Raw genomic sequence first — 25,812 nt, 5'->3', positions numbered from 1 at the left:
CTTCCTGCATCAGCATGACCTCAGGCTGGTTACATTTACAGCCTTAGATAAGAAGCATTAACATCATAATACGGTCATTCAATAAGTTCTTCGGAGGGAACTCAAGGCCCAACAAGGAAAAAACATTTCTGGGTGGGTGAGTGCTCCATTCTTTACCCACTCCAGGAGGGGCAGCAGGGTCCTTTGGCCCAGGAGTCAGAGACGGGGCTCAATTCCCCTCTGGTCCAGGGAGCCGCCCCTAGCCTATCTCCTAGGCTCCACTTCCTCTTTCATCAAATGCAGATGCTATCCTGTTCTGAGACTACTTCACAGACTTGAAGTGAAGAGCAAGTGGCATGCTGGGAGCTCTTTCTATAAAGTGTACTTGCAGTACAAATTAAAGGCAAAAGTGGTATGAGACGGTGGTCCCGTTCCATTTTGACCCAGCCTGAGGTACTGTTCATTGTGGCAAGTCCAAGGTCAGGCTCCTGCTTCTACCGCTAGGAGCCATCCTCTGGAGGGATCGGGATGAGCCCTTGCTGACCGTATACCCACTGAAGGTGTACCTCAGCCACCATCTAGCTTTATCCAGCTCCTCCCAGCTCCTCCATTCTGTTCAGGAGAGGAGAGGAAATCAGAAACAAACAAACAAAAAAAGAGCTGCAACTGGAAAGTTCTTCTGTCAAGGTAATACCATGGTTGCAATGACCCCTGTCATTTTCTGACTTCTGGGCAATAAAATTCTTAACTTTGCAATCATTCTATTAGAGCTTACATTAACTTTCTGTGTGGTTTTCTTAAACTTCACTCAAAATAACCCCTGACAGTCTCAATAACTTTGTCCTGTAAAATTCTGAAATGCTACTCTACTTCAGGGATTGGCAAACTATGATCCACAGGCCAAATTTGGGTATTTTGGTAAATACTGTTTTATTGGAATACAGCCACTCAGATTTGTTTATATGTCATATATGGCTATTTCATACAACAAAGGCAGAGTTTTGTAGTGGTAACTAAGACAACATTGCCCATGAAGCCTAAAATACTATCTGGCCCTTTACAGATAAAGTACACCAAGCCACGTTTCTAATTCTACCTGCCTCAAAATACAACAGAAAAGAGTGTAGTCCAAGCGTGTTAAATAAACTGCTTTTTCTTCAAAACTGGCAAGATCTCACTTTAAAAAAAAAAAAATTAATGTTTTATTTATTTTGGGGACAGCACAAACGGGGGTGGGGCAGAGGGAGAGGGGGACAGAGGAGCCAATGAGGGCTCTGCACTGACAGCAGCAAGCCCGACGTGGGGCTCAAACTCACAAACTGGAAGATCATGACCTGAGCCAAAGTCAGATGCTAACCAACTGAGCCACCCAGGTGGCTTTTTAAGATTTCGCTTTTTAAACAGAAATCCTAACAAATCACACATTTACAAAATGAGCATTTTTGTGTGTTAAGTGAGCCAAAAAGAAAAAAGTATTTTCATATTTATCATCAGTGGGAAAAGTTCATTTTTACAGATCCATAAATCTATCATGCTGAACTAATTTTACACGGACTTTTCAAAAAAACACATCAGCCTAAAGCTGAATCCACAAACATACTACATACACTTGGTCCCAAAGCAATTTTCTTTAGAATTAGCTTGAAAAGCAGGGCCTAAACAATTGTCTTTTAAAGTGTATCCTACTATTTTATAGGAAATTTTATTGTCCGGAGGGCCTGGGAGGCTCAGTTGGTTAAGCATCCGAGTTCAGCTCAAGTCATGATCTCATGGTTCCTGAGTTCGAGCCCTGCATCGGCTCTGTGCCGACAGCTTGGAGCCTGGAGCCTGCTTTGGATTCTGTGTCTTCCTCTCCCTCTGCCCCTCCCCTGCTCATGCTCTGTCTCCTTCTCTCTCTCTCTCTCTCTTCTCTCTCAAAAATAAATAAAGATTAAAAAAAATTTTTTTTATTGATCCTCTTTGAGCTATTCAGTTTTATATTTAACTGGACAGCATGACAATATTCAAAATAACTTTGTAAATAACAGATGAATTTATTATTTAAAAATACCTAGGGGCGCCTGGGTGGCGCAGTCGGTTAAGCGTCCGACTTCAGCCAGGTCACGATCTCGCGGTCCGGGAGTTCGAGCCCCGCGTCAGGCTCTGAGCTGATGGCTCGGAGCCTGGAGCCTGTTTCCGATTCTGTGTCTCCTTCTCTCTCTGCCCCTCCCCCATTCATGCTCTGTCTCTCTCTGTCCCAAAAATAAATAAAAAAACGCTGGGGAAAAAAAAAAATAAAAAAAAAAAAAAAACCTAGTTTTTCCAGATGCATGGGATTTCACAAAGCATAAACATGTAAATATTTCATTGTAAAATACCGTACATTGTTTTTTATAAGTGTTTTGGCAGACTAATAAGTAATTAACAGTTGTTCTCTTAGGGTTATAGAACATTTTGGTGTTTGTTAAATGGGTTTTTGGGGAGAGGGACAGAGCACCTTCCTTTTCTTCAGATTGTTACATTCTCATAAATATAAGAAATGATTAGATTTTATACTTACAACAAACAAAAATACCCCAGGATGATTTTTATCTTTAGAGAGAAGGAAGACATGAGAAGGAAACTGTCATTTTAAATCACAGATATATTCGTAGAGGATTCTCATATTGCCAAGTAATTGTTACTTTGCTATGCTATATAAATCTACTCTTTGCAAATTTATATGTGTATATGCATACATACATATTATAAATGTTAATATACGTGTGCACATGTTAAATTAGTTTTAGGAGTGTAAATCTGATAGCGCTCTCCTTTTTTTTCTCATTTTATCGGCTTATTGCTTTGCATTTTATCTTTTTGAAAATTATGGAAATATTCGAGTCTAAACTTAAATATTTCTAGAATCCCGCTTCATGTTATATCTATGGGTATGTTATTATTTTTTTTATTTTTCTAATGTTTATTTATTTTTGAGAGAGAGACAGAGCGCCAGCAGGGGAGGGGCAGAGAGAGAGGGAGACACAGAATCCAAAACAGGCTGCAGGCTCTAAGCTGTCAGCACTGAGCCTGATACGGGGCTCAAAAGTCACAAACTGCAAGATCATGACCTGAGCCAAAGTCGGACACTTAATGGACTGAATCACCCAGGCACCCCCTAAGTGTATGTTATTTTTAATATAAAATGAGTAACTCCAAAACAAAAGTATCCTACTATTAATACCAAAAATGTAAATTCCTACAACAATGCAACTTCTGACCATGTTTTTTTTTTAATGTTTTATTTATTTTTAAGACAGAGAGAGACAGAGCATGAGTGGGAATGGGGCAGAGAGAGAGGGAGACACAGAATCTGAAGCAGGCTCCAGGCTCTGAGCTGTCAGCACAGAGCTCACTGCGGGGCTCGAACTCACGAACCGTGAGATCCTGACCCGAGCGGAAGTCAGACGCTCAACTGACTGAGCCACCCGGGCGCCCCTCTGACAATGTTTAGAGAAGTATATAAGTTTTTTTTTTTACTGCTAGCTTAAATACACTACAACACTAAGATAAATATATCTAAATATGTGAAGATTCACTCAAAAAGCAAAATCAAATATCCAATTTATGTTTTTAAAAGAAAATGGGGTTACTCACTGAGGTAAAGGGTGAGGATCCTTTATTTCCCAGCCCTTGACACCCCTTCAGGTGGTAGATTAGTTTTTTAGAGTCTGAATATGGTGGGGAAAAAATCTGCACATGGCAAGGGTAACAAGAACTCATCCACCTTGCTTTCTCAGATGTTAGTGCTGTCTCCTTTGATGAAATAAGTTGTTCTAAAGTGGGGATAAGTACAAGGACTTTGAGACACGGTGCCGAAACAACAACAACAACAACAACAAAGAACAGGAAGAAGAAAAAAAACAGAAGTAAGCTACTCATAAACTGTAGGCTATTAAAGTTCTATCTCTAAAATATAACCCTAAACATTACACCTGTGAGGGTAGGTCCCTCAATTGCTGCCATACTCCCTTCATCAAAAATTAATCCATTCAGGATAAAGAAGATGTGGTTTATATATACAGTGGGATACAACTTGGCGATGAGAAAGAATGAAATCCTGCCATTTGCAGCAACGTGGATGGAACTGGACAGTATTATGCTAAGTGACATAAGTCAGTCAGAGAAAGACAGATACCATATGTTTTCACTCATATGTGGAATTTGAGAAACTTAACAGAAGACCATGGGGGAAGGGAAAGGGAAAAAAAATAGTTACAAACAGAGAGGGAGGGAGACAAACCATAGAGACTCTTAAATACAGAGAACAAACTGAGGGTTGATGGGGGGGGCAGGGGAGAGGGGAAAATGGGCGATGGGCATTGAGGAGGGCACTCGGGATGAGCACTGGGTGTCGTATGTAAGCGATGAATCGCAGGAATGTACCCCTCAAACCAAGAGCATACTGTATTCACTGTATGTTAGCCAATTTGGCAATAAACTGTATTAAAAAAATAAAATAAATCACTGCATTATCCACCTTAAACTAATGTAACACTGTATGTTAACTATACTTGAATTAAAATTTGAAAACTTAATAAAAAAAAGTGAAATCCAAAAAAAATTAATCCATTCATTCTAAGTTTTAAATGAAAAATTTGAGTATCTGGCTGTCATCTTTTCAAATCAGTTGTCATATGTCCTATCAGAAAAGGTTCTGAACAAAAAAATAACAAACTCTCCTGGATTGTCCTTCAAAGGGATCGAGGCGTTCCCTGTGAGCCAGTTGTAACCGGGTGCACTGCCAAGCCTCGAAAAACTTGCCGTCACCCAAGGATACAAACCTCCCGTCGAATGACATTTGCAGTTCTCTCCAAGTGATCAGTTTTCCTTTTGGATTTCATTATGCTTTAACAGAAAGTAAAATTAGATTATTAAGTATTATCTTCACAAAAATAATTAAATTAGTTTCCCCTGTAACATCATGACTGCTTAAAACGCACTGTAACATTATGGATCCTAGAAAGTGGTCGGTGAAAAGCTGCACATCTAACTAAAGCTTAGCGGTCTACCACAGGCATAAATATATGAGCCAGATGTTCTGATGTGCCTTCAGGAGTCCCACGGCCATCCACAGGTCAGGGCTTTGAATCACCTCAAATGACACCAGGGCCAAAAACTCACCTTGTGAGAGTAAGGTGGCGCAAAGCACCGGACGTCAATCTCAGCGAAGCAGCCTGAGCGCAGATGGTGCCAACAGAGCTTCGCAACAACCCAGGAACTATGACAGCAGCACACGCCATGGTGCTTCCTGGGTAAACATGAAAGTTAAACGATTTTGAGAAAGCAGGGAAATATTAGACTATCTTAGGGGCCAATGAAGAAGAGTTTGGGTTTTTGCTGGTACTTTTATGTGCTGATCTAACAAAACAGCACACATTTTAAAGGCCTAACTCTACTCTGACATAGTTTCTGCCACTATTTAGAGCTGATTCAACTGATCTCCACTGTACGGACATATGTAATCAGCGGTGCCATCGAATATTCATGCTATCAGTTTCCACAATCACTAACCAACCTCACGTGACTCATTTTATGCTATTATGGGAGACTAGATTTTATAACTGCCTAATAATTGTATTCCTCTCAAAGAGCATCACATAAGTCTTTAACATTTCTTGCTAGATAAAGTACAAGGAGCAAATTTTCTGAGGTTCACAGCGATGAAAATAAACAAACCGCACCTACGTGCAGTAACATAGATGAGTATCATTAATATCACGCTGAACGAAAAGAATGAAAAACAAACTCCGAAAAGCATATTCTGTGAGTCCAGTCATATAAAGTACAAAAAACAGACTAAATTAATCTATCAAGTCAGAAATCAAGTTAGCAGTTATCCTTGGGGAGGTAATAATCACCATGCTATTTCTTAATCTGAATGCTGACTGCATGGGTATTTTCATTTTGTAAAAAGTCATCAAACCCCAGAAGATTTCTAGGGTATTAAAGATACTCTGCACGATACCACAGTGGTAGTGATAGACACCATTTGTCTAAATCCACAGAACACACAATACCAAGAGTGAGCTGTAAACTACAGCCTCTGGGGGGATTATGATGTGTCAATGCAGGTCCATCAACTCTAACAAATGTGCTGCTCTGGTGGGGGATACTGATGATGGGGAAAGCTACACATGTGTGAAGGGAGGGAGTACGTGGGAAATCTCTGTACTGACTCCTCAATGTTGCTGCAAACTTAGAAATGCTCTTAAAAAAACAAAAAGCATTGAAAATTAATCAAGCTACCTTCCTAGGATTTAAGTACTTCTGTTTGTATATTTCAATAAAACACAAAAAACAGAAAGATTATCCAACACTGCAATTAAAAAACCTACAGGCTTATCAAAAAAACAGCACGGATCAGGAGTCAGATGATCTATTTTTTTGGTTCCTACCATTCTGTTATCCTCTGCAAATTTCTGAATATTTCTTTGCCTCCGATGGTCCCTTTTAGCATGTTATATCGCAATATATATTTGTCCTATGTTAGTTAGAGAATATACGAAAATGTATGTAAACACTTTTTTCTGAGCTCTTTGGAAGGTACTATACATAAATTGTAATAAATTTTGGGTTAGAAAAATTCAAGCTGTGTGTGCTTACATTCCTACTCCACATTTGTTAAGTTAGTCCTTCATCTGACAAATACTTATTAAGAGTCCATTATGTGGCAGGCACTGGGGATACAGACATAAACAAAACAAAGACTTTCTTAGAGAGCTTACATTTTAGAAAATAGAGACAGAAAAGAAATAACAGTAAATAATCAAGGGATGATATAAGTCAGTTAAAACCAAGTCATATCAAAACGCACTGCTTTCTAACTAGTCTTTAAAAAAGCTAAAAGACCAACTTCCTGCCACAGTACCTTGTGGCATCATTGTGGATATAAACATGCTACTCACCATTTTTCTCTCTAGTAAATGAAAGAAGCATAAGGCCTTTCATCTCATGTAAGACTACTAAATGTAGTCTCTCTCCTCTGAATGTGCTAAACCTAAAATGGTGCATTCATTGTTGAAAGAAAGAAGGTGAAACTTACTTCAGAAGTCCATGAGATTTTAGAAGTCATTAAGTATGTGGCTGGCTGACTGACTGACATGTAACACTTTGGTCCTGGTATTATACTGAGACCTTTGGATATACACCAGTTGGAACAAGGATGGTGTTTCCATATACTGAAATTCTCACAAAGTTCCTGCAATGGCAGAGACAACATGTAAGAACCAAGTTCTGGAAACTGTTAAAAGGCAGTCTTAGCTGCAAAAGGAAAGGCTCATTATAATCAGCAAGCATCACCTCACAGCAAGTCTGGGCTCAACTACCTCCTATCCATCAATTCTTCCTCCTTGGGTTTCCACTTTTCTGATTTTTTTCTCTTATTGCTTCCTTTATTCAGCTTCCTTGGCCTGTCTTTAACTCTTGCTACTTAGGACATCCACCCCATGAAAGACCAGACCAAAGGCTGATTACATGTCAGTTCATGTAACATGTAACTTCAGTTACATGTCAGTGAAGGCCAAGTCCCCTGATAAAATTTAACTGATACATAGTTCATATGGTAACACTGTTCTGTTCTGGCTCAGTGCTTTAGACAACTATTGCTAAAATAAATTGTCCTCAATTAAGATATGCCTTTTGGTGATTATGCTGTTTAAAGGGTCTACTGCTCAACTGAACTTGAAAATAAGGAAATGGGGGCACCTGGATGGCTCAGTCAGTTAAGCATCCATCCAACTCTGGATTTCGGCTCAGGTCATGGTCTCATGGTTTGTGAGATCGAGCCAGGAATCAGGCTCCGTGCTGTCAGTGCAGAGCCTGCTTGGGATTCTCTCTCTCTCTCTGCCCCTCCCCTACTTGCACTCTCAAAATAAATAAACTTAAAAAAAAAAAAAGAAAAGAAAGGAATGTTAATTTTTAAAAGTTGTTCTCTCTAAAACTCTAAAATCTTATTTTTTAATGCTAGTAACCATGACCAAGGGTGCCATCTACTGACATATAAAGGGTATTTTTTATCAATTGTGTTCAAAAAGCTTCCCAAAGCAGTAAGGTAATAAAAATAAAAACCAAAACCTACCCACTTTTTGACATACATCCAATGGTTTCATATACTCAATGTAAATATTTAATTACCTCTTGAAAATTAACATACATTAAGGATTTTCTAAAATGATACAAAGAAATACTTCATCAATGTTTCTATTCTCATAGGCCTTACCTCAACCAAAAAATTCTTAATCAACTCTATTTCTGAAACAGAAAATTCTCATCAATGCCAAATAAAACATAACCACTTATACAGTAAAAAAAATTACTGCAGGCAACAGATTAAGCTTACGATTTAAAATGAACTATACTGGTTCAGTAAGTACACTCTGTTTAAGAATTGCCAGGATGTCAGACACTATTCTACACCGTGGAGACACAATAAAGAACCAGACACAGGGCGCCTGGGTGGCTCAGTCAGTTAAGCGTCAGACTTCAGCTCAGGTCATGATCTTGTGGTTCTTGAGTTTGGGCCCCACATCGGGCTCTCTGCTGTTAGCACAGAGCCCACTTGGGATCCTCTCTGTCCTCCTTTCTCTCTGCCCCTCCCCCACTCATTCCCCCTCAAAATAAATAAATACACTTAAAAAAAAAAAAAAGAACCAGACACCAAGCCCTTCTCGTCATGAAGTTTTTTTTTTTTTTTTTTTAATTTTTTTTTTCAACGTTTATTTATTTTTGGGACAGAGAGAGACAGAGCATGAACGGGGGAGGGGCAGAGAGAGAGGGAGACACAGAATCGGAAACAGGCTCCAGGCTCTGAGCCATCAGCCCAGAGCCTGACGCGGGGCTCGAACTCACGGACCGCGAGATCGTGACCTGGCTGAAGTCGGACGCCCAACCGACTGCGCCACCCAGGCGCCCCTCGTCATGAAGTTTTATTAGTGTGTCCAATCAATAACAATAAACAGATAATTAATGAGACAAATATAGATTATAATGAGTATGATAAAGGAAATAAGTGGGGGAGTATCAGGAAAGGTCCCTCTCGAGAGACATGTGAACTGAGACCCGACTGATGAGGAAGAGACAGCCGAGCAGACAGCAAGGGCAGAGCCACCAAGCAGAGGTCTGATCACAGAAACAAGCCTACTATGTTACAGGAACCACAGCCAGTGTGACTGGAGAGCAGGGAGCTAGGTGACAGTGACAAGAGAGGAAGTCCAGCAGGTAGACACTTGCCAGGTGACATCAGACCATGGAAAGAGTATGACCTTTATTCCAAGGACAATGGGAAGCAACTGAAGGGTTTGAATAAGCCAGGAAAGGTTTACATTAAAGGATCTAATTTACATTGACTGAATGACCTAATTTACATTTATAGTAAAGGACCATTCAAACTACTATGTAAAGAATGGATCACAGAAGGCCAAGAGTCCCCAGTTTTAAGGCTCCAGTCTAAGAAGAGAGCAGGATAAAGCTATGAGATGGCAGAAGTAGAAAAACAGAGAGCCTTGGCACAAAAACAGACACATAGACCAATGGAATAGAATAGAAACCCCAGAACTAGACCCACAAACGTATGGCCAACTCATCTTTGACAAAGCAGGAAAGAAGATACAATGGAAAAAAGACAGTCTCTTTAACAAATGGTGCTGGGAGAACTGGACAGCAACATGCAGAAGGTTGAAACTAGACCACTTTCTCACACCATTCACAAAAATAAACTCAAAATGGATAAAGAACCTGAATGTGAGACAGGAAACCATCAAAACCTTAGAGGAGAAAGCAGGAAAAGACCTCTCTGACCTCAGCCGTAGCAATCTCTTACTCGACACATCCCCAAAGGCAAGGGAATTAAAAGCAAAAGTGAATTACTGGGACCTTATGAAGATAAAAAGCTTCTGCACAGCAAAGGAAACAACCAACAAAACTAAAAGGCAACCAACGGAATGGGAAAAGATATTTGCAAATGACATATCAGACAAAGGGCTAGTATCCAAAATCTATAAAGAGCTCACCAAACTCCACACCCAAAAAACAAATAACCCAGTGAAGAAATGGGCAGAAAACATGAATAGACACTTCTCTAAAGAAGACATCCGGATGGCCAACAGGCACATGAAAAGATGTTCAGCATCGCTCCTTATCAGGGAAATACAAATCAAAACCACACTCAGGTATCACCTCACGCCAGAGTGGCCAAAATGAACAAATCAGGAGACTATAGATGCTGGAGAGGATGTGGAGAAACAGGAACCCTCTTGCACTGTTGGTGGGAATGCAAACTGGTGCAGCCACTCTGGAAAGCAGTGTGGAGGTTCCTCAGAAAATTAAAAATAGACCTACCCTATGACCCAGCAATAGCACTGCTAGGAATTTATCCAAGGGATACAGGAGTACTGATGCATAGGGGCACTTGTACCCCAATGTTCATAGCAGCACTCTCAACAATAGCCAAATTATGGAAAGAGCCTAAATGTCCATCAACTGATGAATGGATACAGAAATTGTGGTTTATATACACAATGGAGTACTACGTGGCAATGAGAAAAAATGAAATATGGCCTTTGGTAGCAACGTGGATGGAACTGGAGAGTGTGATGCTAAGTGAAATAAGCCATACAGAGAAAGACAGATACCATATGGTTTCACTCTTATGTGGATCCTGAGAAACTTAACAGGAACCCATGGGGGAGGGGAAGGAAAAAAAAAAAAAAAGAGGTTAGAGTGGGAGACAGCCAAAGCATAAGAGACTGTTAAAAACTGAGAACAAACTGAGGGTTGATGGGGGGTGGGAGGGAGGGGAGGGTGGGTGATGGGTATTGAGGAGGGCACCTTTTGGGATGAGCACTGGGTGTTGTATGGAAACCAATTTGACAGTAAATTTCATATATAAAAAAAAAAAATAAAAAAAGAATGGTAATTTCCCCCCCCCCCAAAAAAAGAAAAACAGAGAGCCTATTTTGGAAATAGAGCCCTATGACTTGCTAACAGATTGGATGAGGTCTGGAAGTAGTTAAAAAAGAGAGGAAAAAAAAAAAAAAAGAACAACTCTAAGAGCATTCATACACTGAAATAAAGTAAATTCACAGAACTATCATAGCACCCGTTGATTCAGAATCCTAAGTGTCACTAAGGAATCAAAGGGGCTCCCAGCATTTGGCATTTGGTAAGGGAACTCTAGTGGTTCACAAGTCACGAGAGTGCTTGACCTGAAATCGGTGGAACTGCGTTCAGGCCTGACTCCTTCCTACTTTTTCATCTAGGGCCAGTCACATCTTAACATTTTAAAATCAAATGCCAATAGCACTTCACTGGATTGCTGGAAGGAACAAATGTCTATGCAAGTACCTGGCAATCAAGAGGTACTAAAAAGCAACTCAATTCCATTAACCCCTGGCCTCTCCTCCCTGCCGAACAACCTAAAGAGGTTATCGGTTTGATACCGCCAATAAACTCGCCTCAGCCTGATGCACAACACCCAGTTGCTATTCAGAATTATAAATTAGTTCTAAATTTGATCATATGCTGAGAATTTTGGTCAATATTATTTTCCAGACCAGCAGTGTTAACATTTTATGATTTTAAACACCTTTTTTAATTTCTAAGTTTGTGATTGCAAATGATCCTATAGCAACTAGTAAGTCTGCTTTTGTCACACTCTCAAGGTCCAAAAATGTCTCATTACAGAACATTTCCATTCCCTTTCAGGAATAAAAGTTTAGTAACCACACATTACACGTGGTTATGGTTTTACTTTCTCCAGCACAGTATGAACTCAAAACTGGGCAGAACCATACAGGGAACCACTGCTGGCCAGACAAGGCATATGGCCAACAGCTGGCAGGATGAAAACAGTATAGGAAGCCAAGGAGACTCCCAAATCTAGGTCTCAAGGAAACCAGCACTGCTCTGGCAGAAAATCTCTGAGCTCCAGGGCTGTAGGTTTCATCCAGCTCTGCTTCAATGCCATCCTATCACAGACAACATCAAAGTTCATTAAGAGCCTAGGTTCTGGAGTCTGACAGATCGGAGTTCTCACCACAATTTACCGCCACTTACCAGCTTTGCCTCCTTAGGCAAGCTCTTCAGCCCCTAAACAAGTTTCCCAGTGTTGATAATGGGATTAATATACCTACACCTCACTGGGCTTCTTTAATGACCTCATGCACACAAACCATTTGATAATAGTGCCTGACAAATAGTGTTCATTATAATTAATAAGTAGTTCACTAGTTTTTCTTTTTCCATTTTAGGTAATACAAACTCAAAAAAAGTTGGAAAGTTACAAAGAAATTATACATAAAAAATATATATATATTACCCAACAACTCCTGTAACTGCTAGGCTACTGACCTCAGATTTTAAAATTCCCCGGCAAATTGTTTTTGCTAGGTCCAAACTGCTTTCTAAAAGGCCTACCAATTCAGACTTCCAAAAACCAAATATGAATGCACCCATTTCTGCACATTCAAAAATGGCTCATCTTTAATTTGTAGGTACTTATGCTGAGAAGCACTGAAGAACTAACGATGGTTCCCAACCTCAAAATGATCACTGGGACTAGTGAACAGACCCTGGAAGACTGTCCCTTGTCCTCCTGTCTCCAAGATGCTACGTGGGAAGTATATGTGTCTACAGAGATACAAGGAGCAGCCATGGAGCTGGGTGGGCTTTGCTGGGATTTCTCCTTTGCCCAGTCACTCCAGAATCATCCCACTTAATTTAACAACTGTTTCCTAACTGCTGGGTAGGTCTCCAATTATGCTAATGTGAGGCCTTCGAGATAACCTTCTACCAACTTTTATGTAACTTACTGATTTTCTCCCAGACTCCTCTTTTCAAGACTTAGAAGAGCTAAACCATGTGGAGCTACACCTCAGTGTGCACAAAATTGGTAACTTCATGCAAATCTTTGAGTATGTGTATATAAATAAGCATAGGAATGTGTGTGTGTGCAAGTGTTACCCTCAACATACCATGTAAATATAAACGAAATATGGTATAAATAATTGCTAACCAAGTAAAACAGGTAACTTCCGTGCAAAAGTGGAATGTGAGATCTGAACGCAATCTTGTAAATCATCTCTAACCCAACCCCTTTTTAGTCAGAAGGCAAAATAAGGCTCAATGAATGTAAATATCCAGCTCCCAGAGCAAGTTCCCAACAGTCAGATTCTGACCCCACATCTATTTCTCAAAGTGCCGTTTTCACTGCATTGCATTCCTAAGTTTGAATAAATGTGGAGTGATGGAGCGATACCTCCCATGGAATCTCCTTGCACTAAAACAGGCACTAGCACTGCCTTCAAGACAAAGCACCTTTTATTTGCATTTCACTTTAATGTATACAGAGGTCTCAGGGTGATAACTCTGTCTGCAAATACCATTCCTTTGACAAAAAAGAAACCTGGTTCAAATAAATTAAATACTTTGTTCGGAGGCTTTGTGGACAGACAGGGCCTTCATTTCCTAGACAGGTGGTTTTGGTCAAGATATCCAACTCTGTTATCTTAGTCTGAACATCAATAATACGGAGTAACATCTAAACTCCCAGGGTTGATATAAGAATCATACTTAGTGCAATACTTGGTATATAGCAAACTCCCAATAATAAAAGGTGGTGTCATTACTATTATTACAAGTCATTGTCATTAATAATGACACATGCTTGGCAAACATAGGACTAGAACTCAGCCTGCCTTCCCGGCCGTGGTCCTCTCAACACAATTTAGGGCATTTGAAGATAATCTGGAATAAGGGAGAGAGGCGGGGATGTACCTGAATGGCCGAGCGCAGCCAGGAACTACAAAGTAGGCGTCGCCCTGAGCTCAAGGTCACTCGGTGAATCAAAATTCCAAGTGGACTTTTCGTCCGTCACCGGAGAGGCAGGAAGGGAGGTCCAGGAGGCAAAGCTGCTCCTGCCGCCGCCTGAGACCTAGCAGAGGAGCGCCCTCCTCTCCCCAAGGGCGTTGAAGGCCGGGGGGATGCCACCGATTCCGCAGACTAAGGCCCAGGCCTCTCTAAACCCGGCGGACTTGAGCTAGGACCGCAGCCGCAGTAAAGGGCCTCTACGCCTCCGGGGCCGCGGGGACTTCGCTCGAAGACCTGCCAGAGCTCCACCACCCGCGCGAGACAACTTCCGGTGTCCCAGACGACGCGTCAGAGCGGCGCAAGCGATCCCCACATTTTATTGGTCTGTGCCTCCGACAGCCGGCGCGGTGAGCACACCACCTAGCAGCTGGCGCCCTCATCCAGGGTCTCCGCCCCCTAGCTCAGCCATCTCCATGGTGACCGCAACCGGGTCACCCATTTGGCCTCGAGAGCCGGCGTTGCGTCTTTGTGTATGCGCCGGAAGCGATAGTTCCTGAGCCGGTGCCCGCTGAAAACACCCGGCTGGGGCCCGCGCGGGAGAAATTAGACCGTCCCGGGGCAGTGTCGGCTGGCGGGGACGACAGGCATCTGCCGACCCCAGTGACAATGGCCGTGTTTCACGACGAGGTGGAGATCGAGGACTTCCAATATGATGAAGACTCGGAGACGTATTTCTACCCCTGCCCGTGTGGGGATAACTTCTGCATTACCAAGGTAACTTCAGGGCCCCTCCCGGCGACTCGTCGGAGCAGGCGCGTTTTCGCTCTTGCTACGTTCTTTCCGCGGTCCCGTCACCTTGCAGCTCACAATTTTCCACGCCCTTTTTGCCCTGTCTCTGAGTCGCCGTAAAGTTGATACCCTGATTTGACCGTGGCACATCGTTCTGGCCTTTAGTCAGGCGGAGGGCTGGAAGGTGGAGGTGGGAAAGGTCGGATGGCGGGCAGCTGCTATCTTGCCATCCTCCTCCATTTAGGATCCCAGTTCTTTTGGGAGGAAGGGACGCGGTTTTTTTTAGTCTTCCCAGGGGTTTGGAGGCGACTGAATCTTGGCCAACCTTCCCGGGTATTTTCAAGTAGCGCTTCGCGGGAGAAATAGAGTTGATATCTCTCTCGGCAGGCCTTTTTGGCCCTCACATACCTTGTCGGGAGACGAGCCACAAAGGAGCTTGACCGTAAGGGTGGAAAGAGTTTGGGAGGAGGAGATCGCAAAGGGAAGACAATACCGTACGGTGTTTGATTTTGTTATAGGAAGATTTGGAGAATGGGGAAGACGTGGCAACGTGTCCTAGCTGCTCTCTCATTATAAAAGTAATTTATGACAAGGTAAGTCGTCGAATTTTAAAAGGTGCGGGGGTGGAGGGAAGTGGTTGGAAGGCAGGGACCTAGAGCAGTCTGTGACATGTAAGTGCAGGTTACTCATTTTAGCTTTGGAAAAGGCAATAAAGAAAACTGCGTAGCTAATGAAAATTATTGATTACACACTAAATAGAAAAATAATCATAAAGATTGACAACTTGTATTCCTCCTTTATTTACTAAGTAATTAAAATTGTTGAGACCTCCTAGACTTATTTTGGAGGGAACAATTGTATAGTGTTTCTTCCCTGGCTTATACGTATAAAACTCTGCATTATCATGTCATAGCTGCAATTTTACAGTTTCATTTTGGTCTTTGTCTTACTGTTTTTCACTCAAGGATATTGACAATAGAAAACAAATGTTCTGGGGTGCCTGGGTAGCTCAGTTGGTTAAGCGTCCATCTTCGGCTCAGGTCATGATCTCACGGTTCGTGAGCTGGAGCCCCGCGTGGAGCTCTGTGCTGACAGCTCAGAGACTGGAGTCTGCTTCAGATTCTGTGTCTCCCTCTCTCTCTCTGCTCCTCCCGTGCTTGCTCTCTGTCTCTCTCTCTCTCTCTTTCTCAAAAATAAATAAACATTAAAAAATTAAAAAAAAAAAAAAGAAAAGAAATGTTCTTATTGCCCACCCCTACCCCAACTTTGGTCTGTACTTGTAAGAAGCTTGACATTGTTTCATTTTTCCTTTTTTTTTTTTTTTTTGGTGGTGGTGGTGGGAGGGAGATATAATTGACATATAACAGCTTACCATTCTTAAGAATAAACTCTAAAATGAGTATAGGGAAGGTGAGAACAAGGCACTTAGTCTCATGAGAGAAGCAGGCTATAATTTGGAAGCTTACAGATTTATTCCTGTATTAAAATGTGTTCTGGAACAAAAAGAGAACAGAGTAAGGGAGAGAAGGAGTGCTTGTATGAGAAGAGGTTGCAATTTTAAATAGGGTGGTCAGGGCAGACCTTCCTGAGAGAGGCCTTATTGAGCAAAGTTTGAAAGAGGTGAGGGATTGAGCCCTGGGGGATAACAGCAGTCCAGCAAAGGGAGCTTTCAGTGGACAGGCCCTAAGGCAGGAACAGGTCTGTTTTTATTGAGGAACAGCAAGTGTGACCAGAGCAGAGTAGATGAGGGTGAGAGAGTAGCCCAAGATGAAATTAGTGGAGTGGGGCGATCACAAAGGTGTTTATGGACTACTTTAAGGACTTTTGCTTTTGCTGTGAATGACACAGGGGACCAATGGAGGATTCTCAGACAAAGGAGCGCTATGATACACCTTAAGTGAAAATAGAGTGATTCTGGCTGTTGTGTTCAGAGTAGACTGGGAGGCAGCAAGGATAGGCGTTAGGATATAGCAAGGGTAACAGGAGGCTGGTAGACGAACCAAGAGGAGAAAATGGATGGCTCGGACGAGGCTGTGGCAGAGGAGATCATGAGAGGTGGCTGGATTCTGGATACACTTTAAAGGATAACGATTATTTTTTTACTGATTGGGTATAGGATATGAGAGGAATCAAAGATGATTTCCACATTTGTGGCCTTCGTAACTAGAAGGTAGGATTTACCGCCAACTGACAGGGAGGTGTCTGCAGGTATAGGGACCGGAGCTGGAGGTACTAAGTTTAGGAGGTCTACTTTTGATCCAAGTGGAGAGCAAATGAAAATGCAATTTGATGTGCAAGTCTGGAGTTCAAAGAGAGAGAGAGAGAGATCAGCTGGTGCTGTAAATTTGGGAGTTACCAGCACACAGATAGCGTTTAGAGCCTTGAGACTGGATGAGATGACCATGGCTGTGAATATAGATAGAGATGGACAAAAGAAAGGACTCAGCTCGGACCCCTCCCAACGTTAAAAGGTCAGGACGTGAAGCAAGGAAACAGCAGAGCTGCCTGAAGAAGGAGGAAGAAAACTACCGGTCTCATATCCTGGAAGCCAGATGAGAAAAGGTGGAGGAAGGGAACACCCTTGTCAGATGCCACTGAGAGTGAACTGACAGTCAACGATTGGCTTTAACAGGGAGGCCATTTGTGACGGTGGTGAGAGCAGTGTTGATGGAGTAATGGAGACAGAGCCCGATTGATGGAAAACTTCTTGGAGAGAATGAGAAGAACAGGAAGCAGCAAGAGTAGACTTTTCTTTCAACGATTTGCTGCAAAGGGGAGCAGAGACATGGGGCAGTAACTGGTGGTGATAGAGGATCAGGAGAGGGTTTAGGGTGGTAGACATTCAGCTACATGGGTGAATGTAGACACAGGAAGTTAGATTTAACCATGGTTGTGGTTTTGTCAAGTAGGTAGGAGGGAGTGAGGGAAGAGGGATTGTGATAATTGACTGTGGACTTTGAAGTAGGTCCAGAAAACAGAGAGGAGCAGCGATGATACATCGTGTGACTTAAGAGTCAAAGTTGGTGGGTTGTAGAGAGGGAAGGAGAGCAGTGGCAGAAAGAGCAACCAGTCCCTCCTCCAGTTTCTGTGGTACCGGAGCTCTGAGGGAACACAGCACCACCACTTGAGAGGCTATAGGGGAAACGGTGCCCTTAGGGGATGGCCTGTTCTCGAACCCAGCATTAGGGTCATTTGGAGCTGAATAACCGTTGTACAGAGCTGTAGGGTGTTTAGTAGCATCCCTGGCCTCTGCTCATTTGATGCCAGGAGCACGTCCCCCGAATGTCTCCCAAATATTGCCAGATGCCCCCTGGAGACAAAATCAGCACGCCCTTCCTACCACCTCTTGAGAACCACTGTATTAGAGCAGGAAGACGTGGTTATGTTTTAAAGAAGGGGTTGAGAATATGGAGCAATGTGCTGGTCACAGACCATAAGTTTCAAACAGCAAGCTGGGGTCGGAGAGGAGGTGCTAGGTGCTGGGCAGGAGTGAGAGAGCGATGACACGATACAGGCTGACCCTGCTGGGGATCAGACTACAGGAGATGAGGGGTAACCTGGAAGGCAGAGGTTTCTCGTAGCTGACATAAGCCAGGATAACTAATCAGAGATTGAAATGCATTTACAACATAGCTGACACTGCAGATTATCTGTGTGGGGAAATGCATAAAGAGCAATCTCTTTTAGCTGGAAGAAGTAATTACCTTGGGGCGCCTGGGTGGCTCAGTCGGTTGTGCGTTTGACTTCCACTCAGGTTACGATCTCACGGTTCCTGGGTTTGAGCCCTGCGGCGGGCTATGTGCTGAAAGCTCAGAGCCTGGAGCCTGTTTCGGATTCTGTGTCTCCCTCTCTCTTTGCCCCTCCCCCACTTGTGTGTGCGCTCCCTCTCTCTCTCTCTCTCTCTCTCTCTCTCAAAAATTAATAAATAGACTTAAAAAGTGACACCTGGGTGGCTCAGTCTGTTAAGTGTCTGACTTCAGCTCAGGTCATGATCTCACCATCCATGGGTTCGAGCCCGCGTTGGGCTCTGTGCTGATGGCTGAGAGCCTGGAGCCTGCTTTGGATTCTGTATCTCCCTCTTTCTGCCCATTCCCTGCTCGCGCTCTGTCCCTGTCTCTCAAAAATAAATAAACATTGAAAAAAACATTTTTTTAATAAATAAATAGACTTAAAAAAAAAAGTAATTACCTTGAAGAGGATAGGCATTTGAATGACCACATATTGAATTTGGGAAGTTATAGTGTAGTAATTAATACAGAAACTTAAAAGGTGTGACGTGATTATAAATGTGATTTCTGACAAGTGGATGCTCTGTGGTGAAGGGGGTGGGCATGCTTGTTTCTAAGATAAGCTGCTTTGAATTAAGTGTGAGTTCAGGACTAAAAACTGAAGCACCTTTAAGATGATAATTTTGGTGCCGACACTGACTCTGAACAAGGATGAAGTGATACAGCAATGAAAAACTAACAGCTGTGGGGTGCCTCGCTGACTCAAGTCAAAAGAGCATGTAACTCTTGATCTTGAGGTTGTGAGTCCAAGCCCCACGTTAGGTGTGGAAATTACTAAAAAATAAATAAATAAACTTTAAAACAAATCAAAATAAAAACGAACAGCTGGATTGATTCTGCAACAAAACGAAAGTCTAATATTGATGCGTTTGTGACACACTCGATGATTAATGTAATTACTTGTTCTGTCTTAGGATCAGTTTATGTGTGGAGAAACAGTCCCAGCCCCTTCCACTCACAAAGAATTAGTTAAATGCTGAAGAAGACTTTAGGAATCCAAATGCTGAACATTTGGGAATGAGCCAGGCTGGAAAAATCAAATGCAAAGTTACTGGCTTCTTCCTGAGGACAACCATTCTGTAGTTGGCTCTTCCATTAGAGTGTGGATCCTTGCCTTTGGCTGCCAAGTTCATCTCCAATTAAAGAAGCAAGTGCACGACACGACATGCCTGGATTTTGTGCTTAGAACTTTGAATTGGATGTGTTGTTAATTTTCCATGTGAATTTTGTGTCTCACACCTGTTTTCTTCCTTATCCGATCACAGCATCATCTACCTCAAAGTCATTAGGATTCCTTAATAAAAGGGGGGATTATATTTTTGGTTTAGTTATTAAGATGATTAAAATGAGCCCTTTCTTTCAAATCGGACATCAGCTTTGCTGTTCTAAACTCAAATTAGCTGCTTTGTCCACATGCACTTTCAGTTCCCACTGCTCAGTCTTGCATTCATTAGAACGTTCATGTTCTGTTTAGCATGCCACTTCCGTTATACTTCCTACATGGAGTTCTGCTCGTGGAATTAGAGAGAAAATATACTGAGCTCACCCTTTTTCCAGAGCAAAAAGTTAGAAAAAGTCAAAAAGTGAAATGGTCAAAGAATCTGGCGTTTCCTTATCAATCTTCCACATGTTCCTCGAACATTGGGACAAGACAAAAAGAAAAGCAGCCGAAGGAATGAAATCGGTAGCAGAACGAGAGGAGGAAAACGTGCCAACTTATAAATTAAACGCTTGAATGGTTTTGCCAGGTCAGAGCAGGTAATAACTGCGTATCTGGGTCTTGTTTGTCTGTTTTTAGATCAGGCTAATGAAATTGCTTTCGAGACAGGGGTTCGTATCAAGGCCTTGCAGCTGGCAACAGTGCTTTCAGCGTTACCTCAAAATCGACTCACTGCCCCTAAAAAGTAAAGCATCTACAACAACTCTTGGTTTGCCGAGAATGAACTTGAAGATGAGATGCCAACTCTAAATAAATACGTCCCTGGGGATGCATCTAACAAGTGGTTATAAGCTGTACCTGAACCAGACGTGCATTCTTAGAAGTGTAAAAAGAATTTATAAAGACAGGCTATCAGACTTCCTTTGCTACAGTGTAGTAGCCAGAAATCAGAATCGCTTACACGAAAATTCAAGATTTTCTTTTATATGCACAATTTTCCTATGTGTTTATAAAATTTAAAAATTCACTGATGTCCGGCAGGTTGTTTTGGATGGGAACATTTCCCGCAATTGGAAAAAAATAGCTTGCCAGAACATGACCAGTCTGTCGCTGGTTGATACGTGTGCTTCACACACTCGCCAAGGGTTTAAATTAAAACAACTAAGTGGCCTTTTTATAAAACAAAACAAAAACAAAACCCGCAAAAAAACACCTTGCAAAAGCACGGTTATGTGCAGCTGTTACGTTAAATCACCAAACATTGTATGCCAGAAGTGCATAGTACATTATATGGTATTATATAACATATTCACGGAATGAGAAGTCTCACTGCTGTTCAGGGACACACTGATGCCCCAGAAGAATCCGCCAGTGAATTTGAGCCAATGGCAACTTAGATGAGAGCATGTTATATGCTGACTGCTGGGAATTAACTCTAAAGAGAAATGAACTGTCTCATGCTCGGATTTGATGGTTTTGTAAATCCCAATATTAACTCCTTCAGCTGATGATGAATTTCAGACAGGAACGGGCACCCCTGATGTAGGTCTACTGTGAACATAGAAGGAATAAAAGTCCCCAAGTCCAAACATCCCAGGAGAGAAAAAGTGCACTGGCAGTCGGTGATCAATGATAATCTGCAGTGATGGGAGTGATTCTGTTTCCAGAATTTGTTAACTGCAAAAGAACAAGGTTTAATCCTATGTTAAGCAGAAAGTAACACAAGGGCCTTTGGGGTATGACTAGAGTTCTTTGTGATGCTATGTGCCTTGTGTACTTTACCAGACCTTTCAGACCACTTCTGAGAACTGATTTGTAATCCAGGCTGTCTCTTACTAGCTTTGTAGTCTTTGCAGTGGATTTGTCACTTCTACAATTAGGAGACCAGATCAGGTGATTTCTAAACTGTCAGTACTAGAACTTCAGCCTTCATCGCTTGCGGGAGCTGAAATGGTCATTGAAACCTTTATAAACTCAGAACTAAATCATGAACTATTAGAGAAGGAGACCCCATGCTTCTTTAGTGACTTAATGTTACCACACTTCAGAGTTTGAAAATAAAGTCGACTATTTAAAGGATTCTGCATATTAGTGTACACCTCCAGAACCACTTTAGGGAAAGCGCCCAATGCTTTTGATTGCTGTGCGTATTAATTTATTATCAGGATACTAAATAAAGTCATAATTCAAATCCATTTGTTTTCATGTAGCTTTCTTCCCCTAACCGCTAACATTTTGTATTAAAAGGTTTTGATACCATTTTCTATGAGGTAGAAAGAAGCCTTCACCTGCTTCAGGAAATTTTAAGTAAGTTTCTCGTATGGACGGTAGAGTTTTTAAATGGGAAAGAAATTGTCACTGTTTTTTTAGTTTGGCCACATGGGTTTTGGTTGTGGATTTTTATTTTTCCTGGGGGGAAAAATAGCTGTGAATCAACTGGCAGTCAGGCAAAGACAGTTGAAGGTTGATATTTTATTTTAAGGCTGATGATCAACTCTTGCAGTTGTTTGAGAGCCCAGCTCTGGTCAAGACACAGTTTGAACCTCAGTTCGTCCACTATAATCTTGGACAAGCTACTGAATGTTTCTGTATCTCTATGTCCTGGTGTGTGAAATGCAGACCATAACACTACCTCTTTCCTGTGGTTGATCTGTGGATTCATTCATTCCGAAAGTGTGTGTGGAGCGCCTGCCACATGTTAGGCACTCGGTAGGGTCTCTACCATCATGGAGCCTGCAGGCGAGTGGAAGAGGGGAAGTAAGATTACAGACTGTGGTTACGGCCCAGGAGGAAACAAACTGTGATGTGACAGCTTCAGTAGTTGTATCGATAAAGGGCAGACACAAGGCATTGCAGGTGGGGCACTTCTTCTGAGACTTGAAGGGTAAGGATGAAACAGTCCTTGTGAAAATAATTAAACGAACTAATGACTAAAACATTTAGTACAATACCTATCATATGTGCAAAATAAAGGTTAACCATTCTGATTCCAAAAGGAATTCAACATTGTTTTGAGCATTGATAGCATTCTTAGAATAAATATGAGAAGTGCAAATTATTGGACACCCTTCCCCCGCACTTACTGAATCTGGGGGCGAGTGTTAACAAGCTCTCCGAGTGATTCTGATGCAGCTAACATTTGAGAACCACTGATCTAGAACCAGTGTTCAAACTTGGCAGCACATTGGAATTATCTGAGGAGCTATACACGGATGCCTTAGAGAAGCTGATTTAATTGACCTGGGTGCAGCTTGGACACCAAGATTCTTAAAGCATCTCCCTGGTGATTCTAATGTGCAACCAAAGCTGAGAACCACTGGACTAGAAAAACAGGAAATTCATAATCGCAAAGTACAGAGGGTCCAATTTTTTTAAGTGGTCACACCTGCTTTGTGGAGAAAGGCGTGTGGACTCAGTTGACCCCACACCTTGTATTCAGGCATGAAATCAGCCTTAGCAAGTGACCTAAGAGCCCAGGCTGGGCTAATGAACAGAGTTGGAGAGTGCCAAACTGGGCAGTCTCTGGCCTGCGTCCCTTGTTCAAACAGACAATCCCATCGTTTCTAGCACACACTCTGGCTGCTAATTACATACCTTACAAAAGTGACAGCCTCTGCAGGTGTGAGCAATTAGGATTTCTCTAACTCCATTGGAGGATGCCTGCCACTCCCTGCTTCCTACAAAGCAAATTGCCCATGATTACATATTTGACTGGGAAACCATTTTACAAATTATTCCTTGTTAAGGGCTTGAAACAAAGGACAAATGAATAGGGAATCACAGTTAAAAATACTATCCCCTAGCTCACACAATGCTTACATGGGGGAGGTGTATCTAAGGAAGTCAAATGAGGGGCATTTGACAGGGGTAGGGGTTCAGTAAGAGGTGGCTCCCAAATAGAGGTAAATGTCTAGTAAGGGATGAGGCATCCCAATAAGTGGCACAGAGCCACAGGTGCTATTCAGTGGGTCAACACTTGGGACTGAGGCAAGTAATTCCCATCTGAGACCTGATCATGGTAGCAGGGTCCAGTCACTAAGCAAAGATTTGGGGGGCAGATTTCATTCTTAGAGGGGAACTGAGCTCTTGGATAGGGTCAAATGTTGAACCTTTGGACAAAGATGAATGCCAAGATTGAGAGTGGAGAATGGGGGGAAAACAAACTGTTAATGGGCACTATCTGTGAAGGCAGCACAGGCCATCCAGGGTCACCCCAGAGGGCACTGGGTCCCAGTCGGCAGTCCCAAGTGACAGAATTTGGAATATTACTTCCAATCTTTCTCTGGTGGCCAATGCTAACTTAGGACCACACAGGGGAGGGTATTCTGGAAATGTAGTTATATAGTCCCAGTTTAACCAAATTGGCACCACATGCAATGTTGGGAAGCCAAGGTGAGAGTGGGGCACTTCATTTGTTCTTAAGCAGGTAGAATGATAGTAGCACAATGTCATTTGGATTACATGTGATGTTGATACCGTTATCCCAATGTTAACTGGAACCAAGTTTTTTTAATGTGTCGAGTATTGTGCTACAAACCACCCAAAACTTAAAACAGTAGTCGTTTGTTCTCTCTTGTGTCTAGGGATCAGCAGGAGTTGGCTGGTGACTAAACAGCAGCCTGCAGCTGGTTCTGGTCCCATGCCACCCTTCTTCCTCAGACCCAGGGACTTGCCAGGACAGCAGTGCAAGAGCCATGTCTGCCAGTTTTCCATTGGCCAAAACCAAGTCACATGGCCAAGCCCAAAGTCAAGGTGCAGGGAAATACAATTCTCCCATGGAGGTGGTGGGTAGGGAAGGGGTGGCTATTTTTGGAAAGTAATCTAAGTGTCAGGCTTGGCATTTCAATCCAATACTTTTGACTCCAAATCTCATGTTCTCTCTTCTGTGGCCGTGTTGGAATAATTGAAAAATTTTCCAAGTGATAAAATGGAAGCAGTTTGAAACATTAAAATAAGTCAGCCACTCTCATGTTGCTGGCCAGACAGACATCAGACAGCAAGCCCATGGGACTAATTTTTTGCTAATTTTTTGTGTTTTGAGATGAGCGAGTCTTTGGCTGTGTTTTCCATATTCAAATTCAGACCAATGTAACTCTAGTAATAACAGATTAATATTTCCAAAGTCTGCCATAAATATCCACTTGAAGATATTGAATTATTAGCCCTAATTATAGAGAGAAATGGAACATAGGCTCATATGATGTCATTAAAAGTGAGATGTAATACTCATGGGAACCTTCACTACCCACCTTACTGACATGTCTGTTTCCTGCTTGCTGGCACTTTGGGATGTTCATTTTGAATGTTTTTATGACAACTAATTCCCTGATACATTTCAGCAGTACTCAATGGTTTGTTATCCAAACTGTTTCAAATCAGGTGAGCGGCTCTTGCTTCAAGTCTCAGGTGACTGTGGTGCCATATCTGAAACCTTGAACTTTAGACCTTTGACACAGTCCACCAGATACAGCTTATATGTTTCCAGCCAAATGTGGCCTACTCATGACTTGTCCATCTGGCATGGCTAAGCACTCGACACACCATGCTGAGGGGGAAAAAAAATCAGTGAAGTTAGAATTGAAGCAGGACTTTCTGCTTATAAAAGTGTTAGGATTGTTAGTAGTTAGCCCCCAAATGGATAAGTACTCTTATTCAATCAGTAAATATGCTCCAAGGTATTTTTGTTTATGAGAACTGGGCCTCATCTCTTCAAAGGGCGATTAAAGAAATAGAATTATATTATGGAGACTCTTTAAGAACAGGATGGAAATGTTTTGCTCCTCTAAGTGACCCAAAGGCATGCATTGATAGTTAAGGATTAGAAACTTGGTTCTTTGCCAAACTTAACCCTTATTCACCATCACTTTTTTTTTAACTTTATTTTTTATTTTTTAAAATTTACATCCAAATTAGTTAGCATATAGTGAAGCAATGATTTCAAGAGTAGATTCCTTAATGCCCCTTACCCATTTAGCCCATCCCCCCTCCCACCACCCCTCCCATAACCCTCAGGTTTGTTCTCCATATTTATGAGTCTCTTCTATTTTGTCCCCTCCCTGTTTTTATATTATTTTTGTTTCCCTTCCCTTATGTTCATCTGTTTTGTCTCTTAAAGTCCTCATATGAGTGAAGTCATATGATTTTTGTCTTTCTCCGACTGACTAATTTCACTTAGCATAAAGCCTCCAGTTCCATCCATGTAGTTGCAAATGGCAAGATTTCATTCTTTTTGATTGCCAGTACTCCATTGTATATATATACCACATCTTCTTT

At 42.0% G+C, this 25,812-nt stretch overlaps 2 protein-coding genes and 2 long non-coding RNA genes across 7 annotated transcripts in view; 1 reads left to right on the top strand and 3 right to left on the bottom strand.

Moving 5' to 3' along the window:
* OXNAD1 (oxidoreductase NAD binding domain containing 1) overlaps positions 1-13,883 on the bottom strand; it is a 42,164-nt gene extending 28,281 nt beyond the window's left edge. Inside the window, exons 1-4 of one of the 3 annotated variants that reach the window (XM_043595463.1) lie at positions 13,771-13,883; positions 7,043-7,198; positions 5,122-5,248; positions 4,782-4,845 (exon numbers count right to left, since the gene is read on the bottom strand). In XM_043595463.1, the coding sequence (XP_043451398.1) occupies positions 4,782-4,845; positions 5,122-5,240 (183 nt within the window). In that variant the 5' untranslated portion in view covers positions 5,241-5,248; positions 7,043-7,198; positions 13,771-13,883. Of the gene's footprint in view, positions 1-3,594; positions 4,065-4,781; positions 4,846-5,121; positions 5,249-7,042; positions 7,199-13,770 lie in introns of those variants that run through there. The other 2 variants (XM_043595464.1, XM_043595465.1) reach the window with 2 other exon arrangements.
* Positions 1,993-2,987, bottom strand: LOC122492025. The gene is made up of 2 exons (XR_006299520.1): positions 2,272-2,987; positions 1,993-2,029 (listed from the first exon to the last, which is right to left on the bottom strand). It is a non-coding gene; the product is annotated as an uncharacterized LOC122492025 (long non-coding RNA).
* A 235-nt stretch (positions 13,884-14,118) lies between the features above and the next one.
* Positions 14,119-21,734, top strand: DPH3 (diphthamide biosynthesis 3). Of its 2 annotated transcripts, XM_043595466.1 has the most exons (3): positions 14,119-14,577; positions 15,111-15,185; positions 19,295-21,734. In XM_043595466.1, the coding sequence occupies exons 1-3, from the start codon at positions 14,470-14,472 to the stop codon at positions 19,358-19,360; spliced, it is 249 nt and encodes an 82-aa protein (XP_043451401.1). In that variant the 5' UTR covers positions 14,119-14,469; the 3' UTR covers positions 19,361-21,734. The 2 variants fall into 2 exon arrangements, with proteins under 2 accessions (XP_043451401.1, XP_043451402.1); XM_043595467.1 differs by lacking the exon at positions 15,111-15,185.
* Positions 21,735-21,991: 257 nt separating this feature from the next.
* On the bottom strand, positions 21,992-25,490 carry LOC122492024. Its single transcript, XR_006299519.1, has 3 exons — positions 24,789-25,490; positions 23,134-23,216; positions 21,992-22,272 (listed from the first exon to the last, which is right to left on the bottom strand). It is a non-coding gene; the product is annotated as an uncharacterized LOC122492024 (long non-coding RNA).
* Positions 25,491-25,812: the final 322 nt, after the last annotated feature.

Source organism: Prionailurus bengalensis, chromosome C2, assembly GCF_016509475.1.
Source record: "Prionailurus bengalensis isolate Pbe53 chromosome C2, Fcat_Pben_1.1_paternal_pri, whole genome shotgun sequence".
NCBI lineage: Eukaryota > Metazoa > Chordata > Mammalia > Carnivora > Felidae > Prionailurus > Prionailurus bengalensis.
The sequence above is the reverse complement of the archived record's forward strand: the minus strand, read 5'-3'. Positions and strand labels throughout refer to the sequence as shown.

Excerpts from the sequence above, each read along its gene's own strand:
- DPH3 (XM_043595466.1), top strand. The coding sequence starts at position 14,470 with ATGGCCGTGTTTCACGACGAGGTGGAGATCGAGGACTTCCAATATGAT. Across the intron at positions 14,578-15,110 it reads ATAACTTCTGCATTACCAAG|GAAGATTTGGAGAATGGGGA; the intron begins GTAACTTCAGGG and ends ATTTTGTTATAG. Across the intron at positions 15,186-19,294 it reads TAAAAGTAATTTATGACAAG|GATCAGTTTATGTGTGGAGA; the intron begins GTAAGTCGTCGA and ends GTTCTGTCTTAG.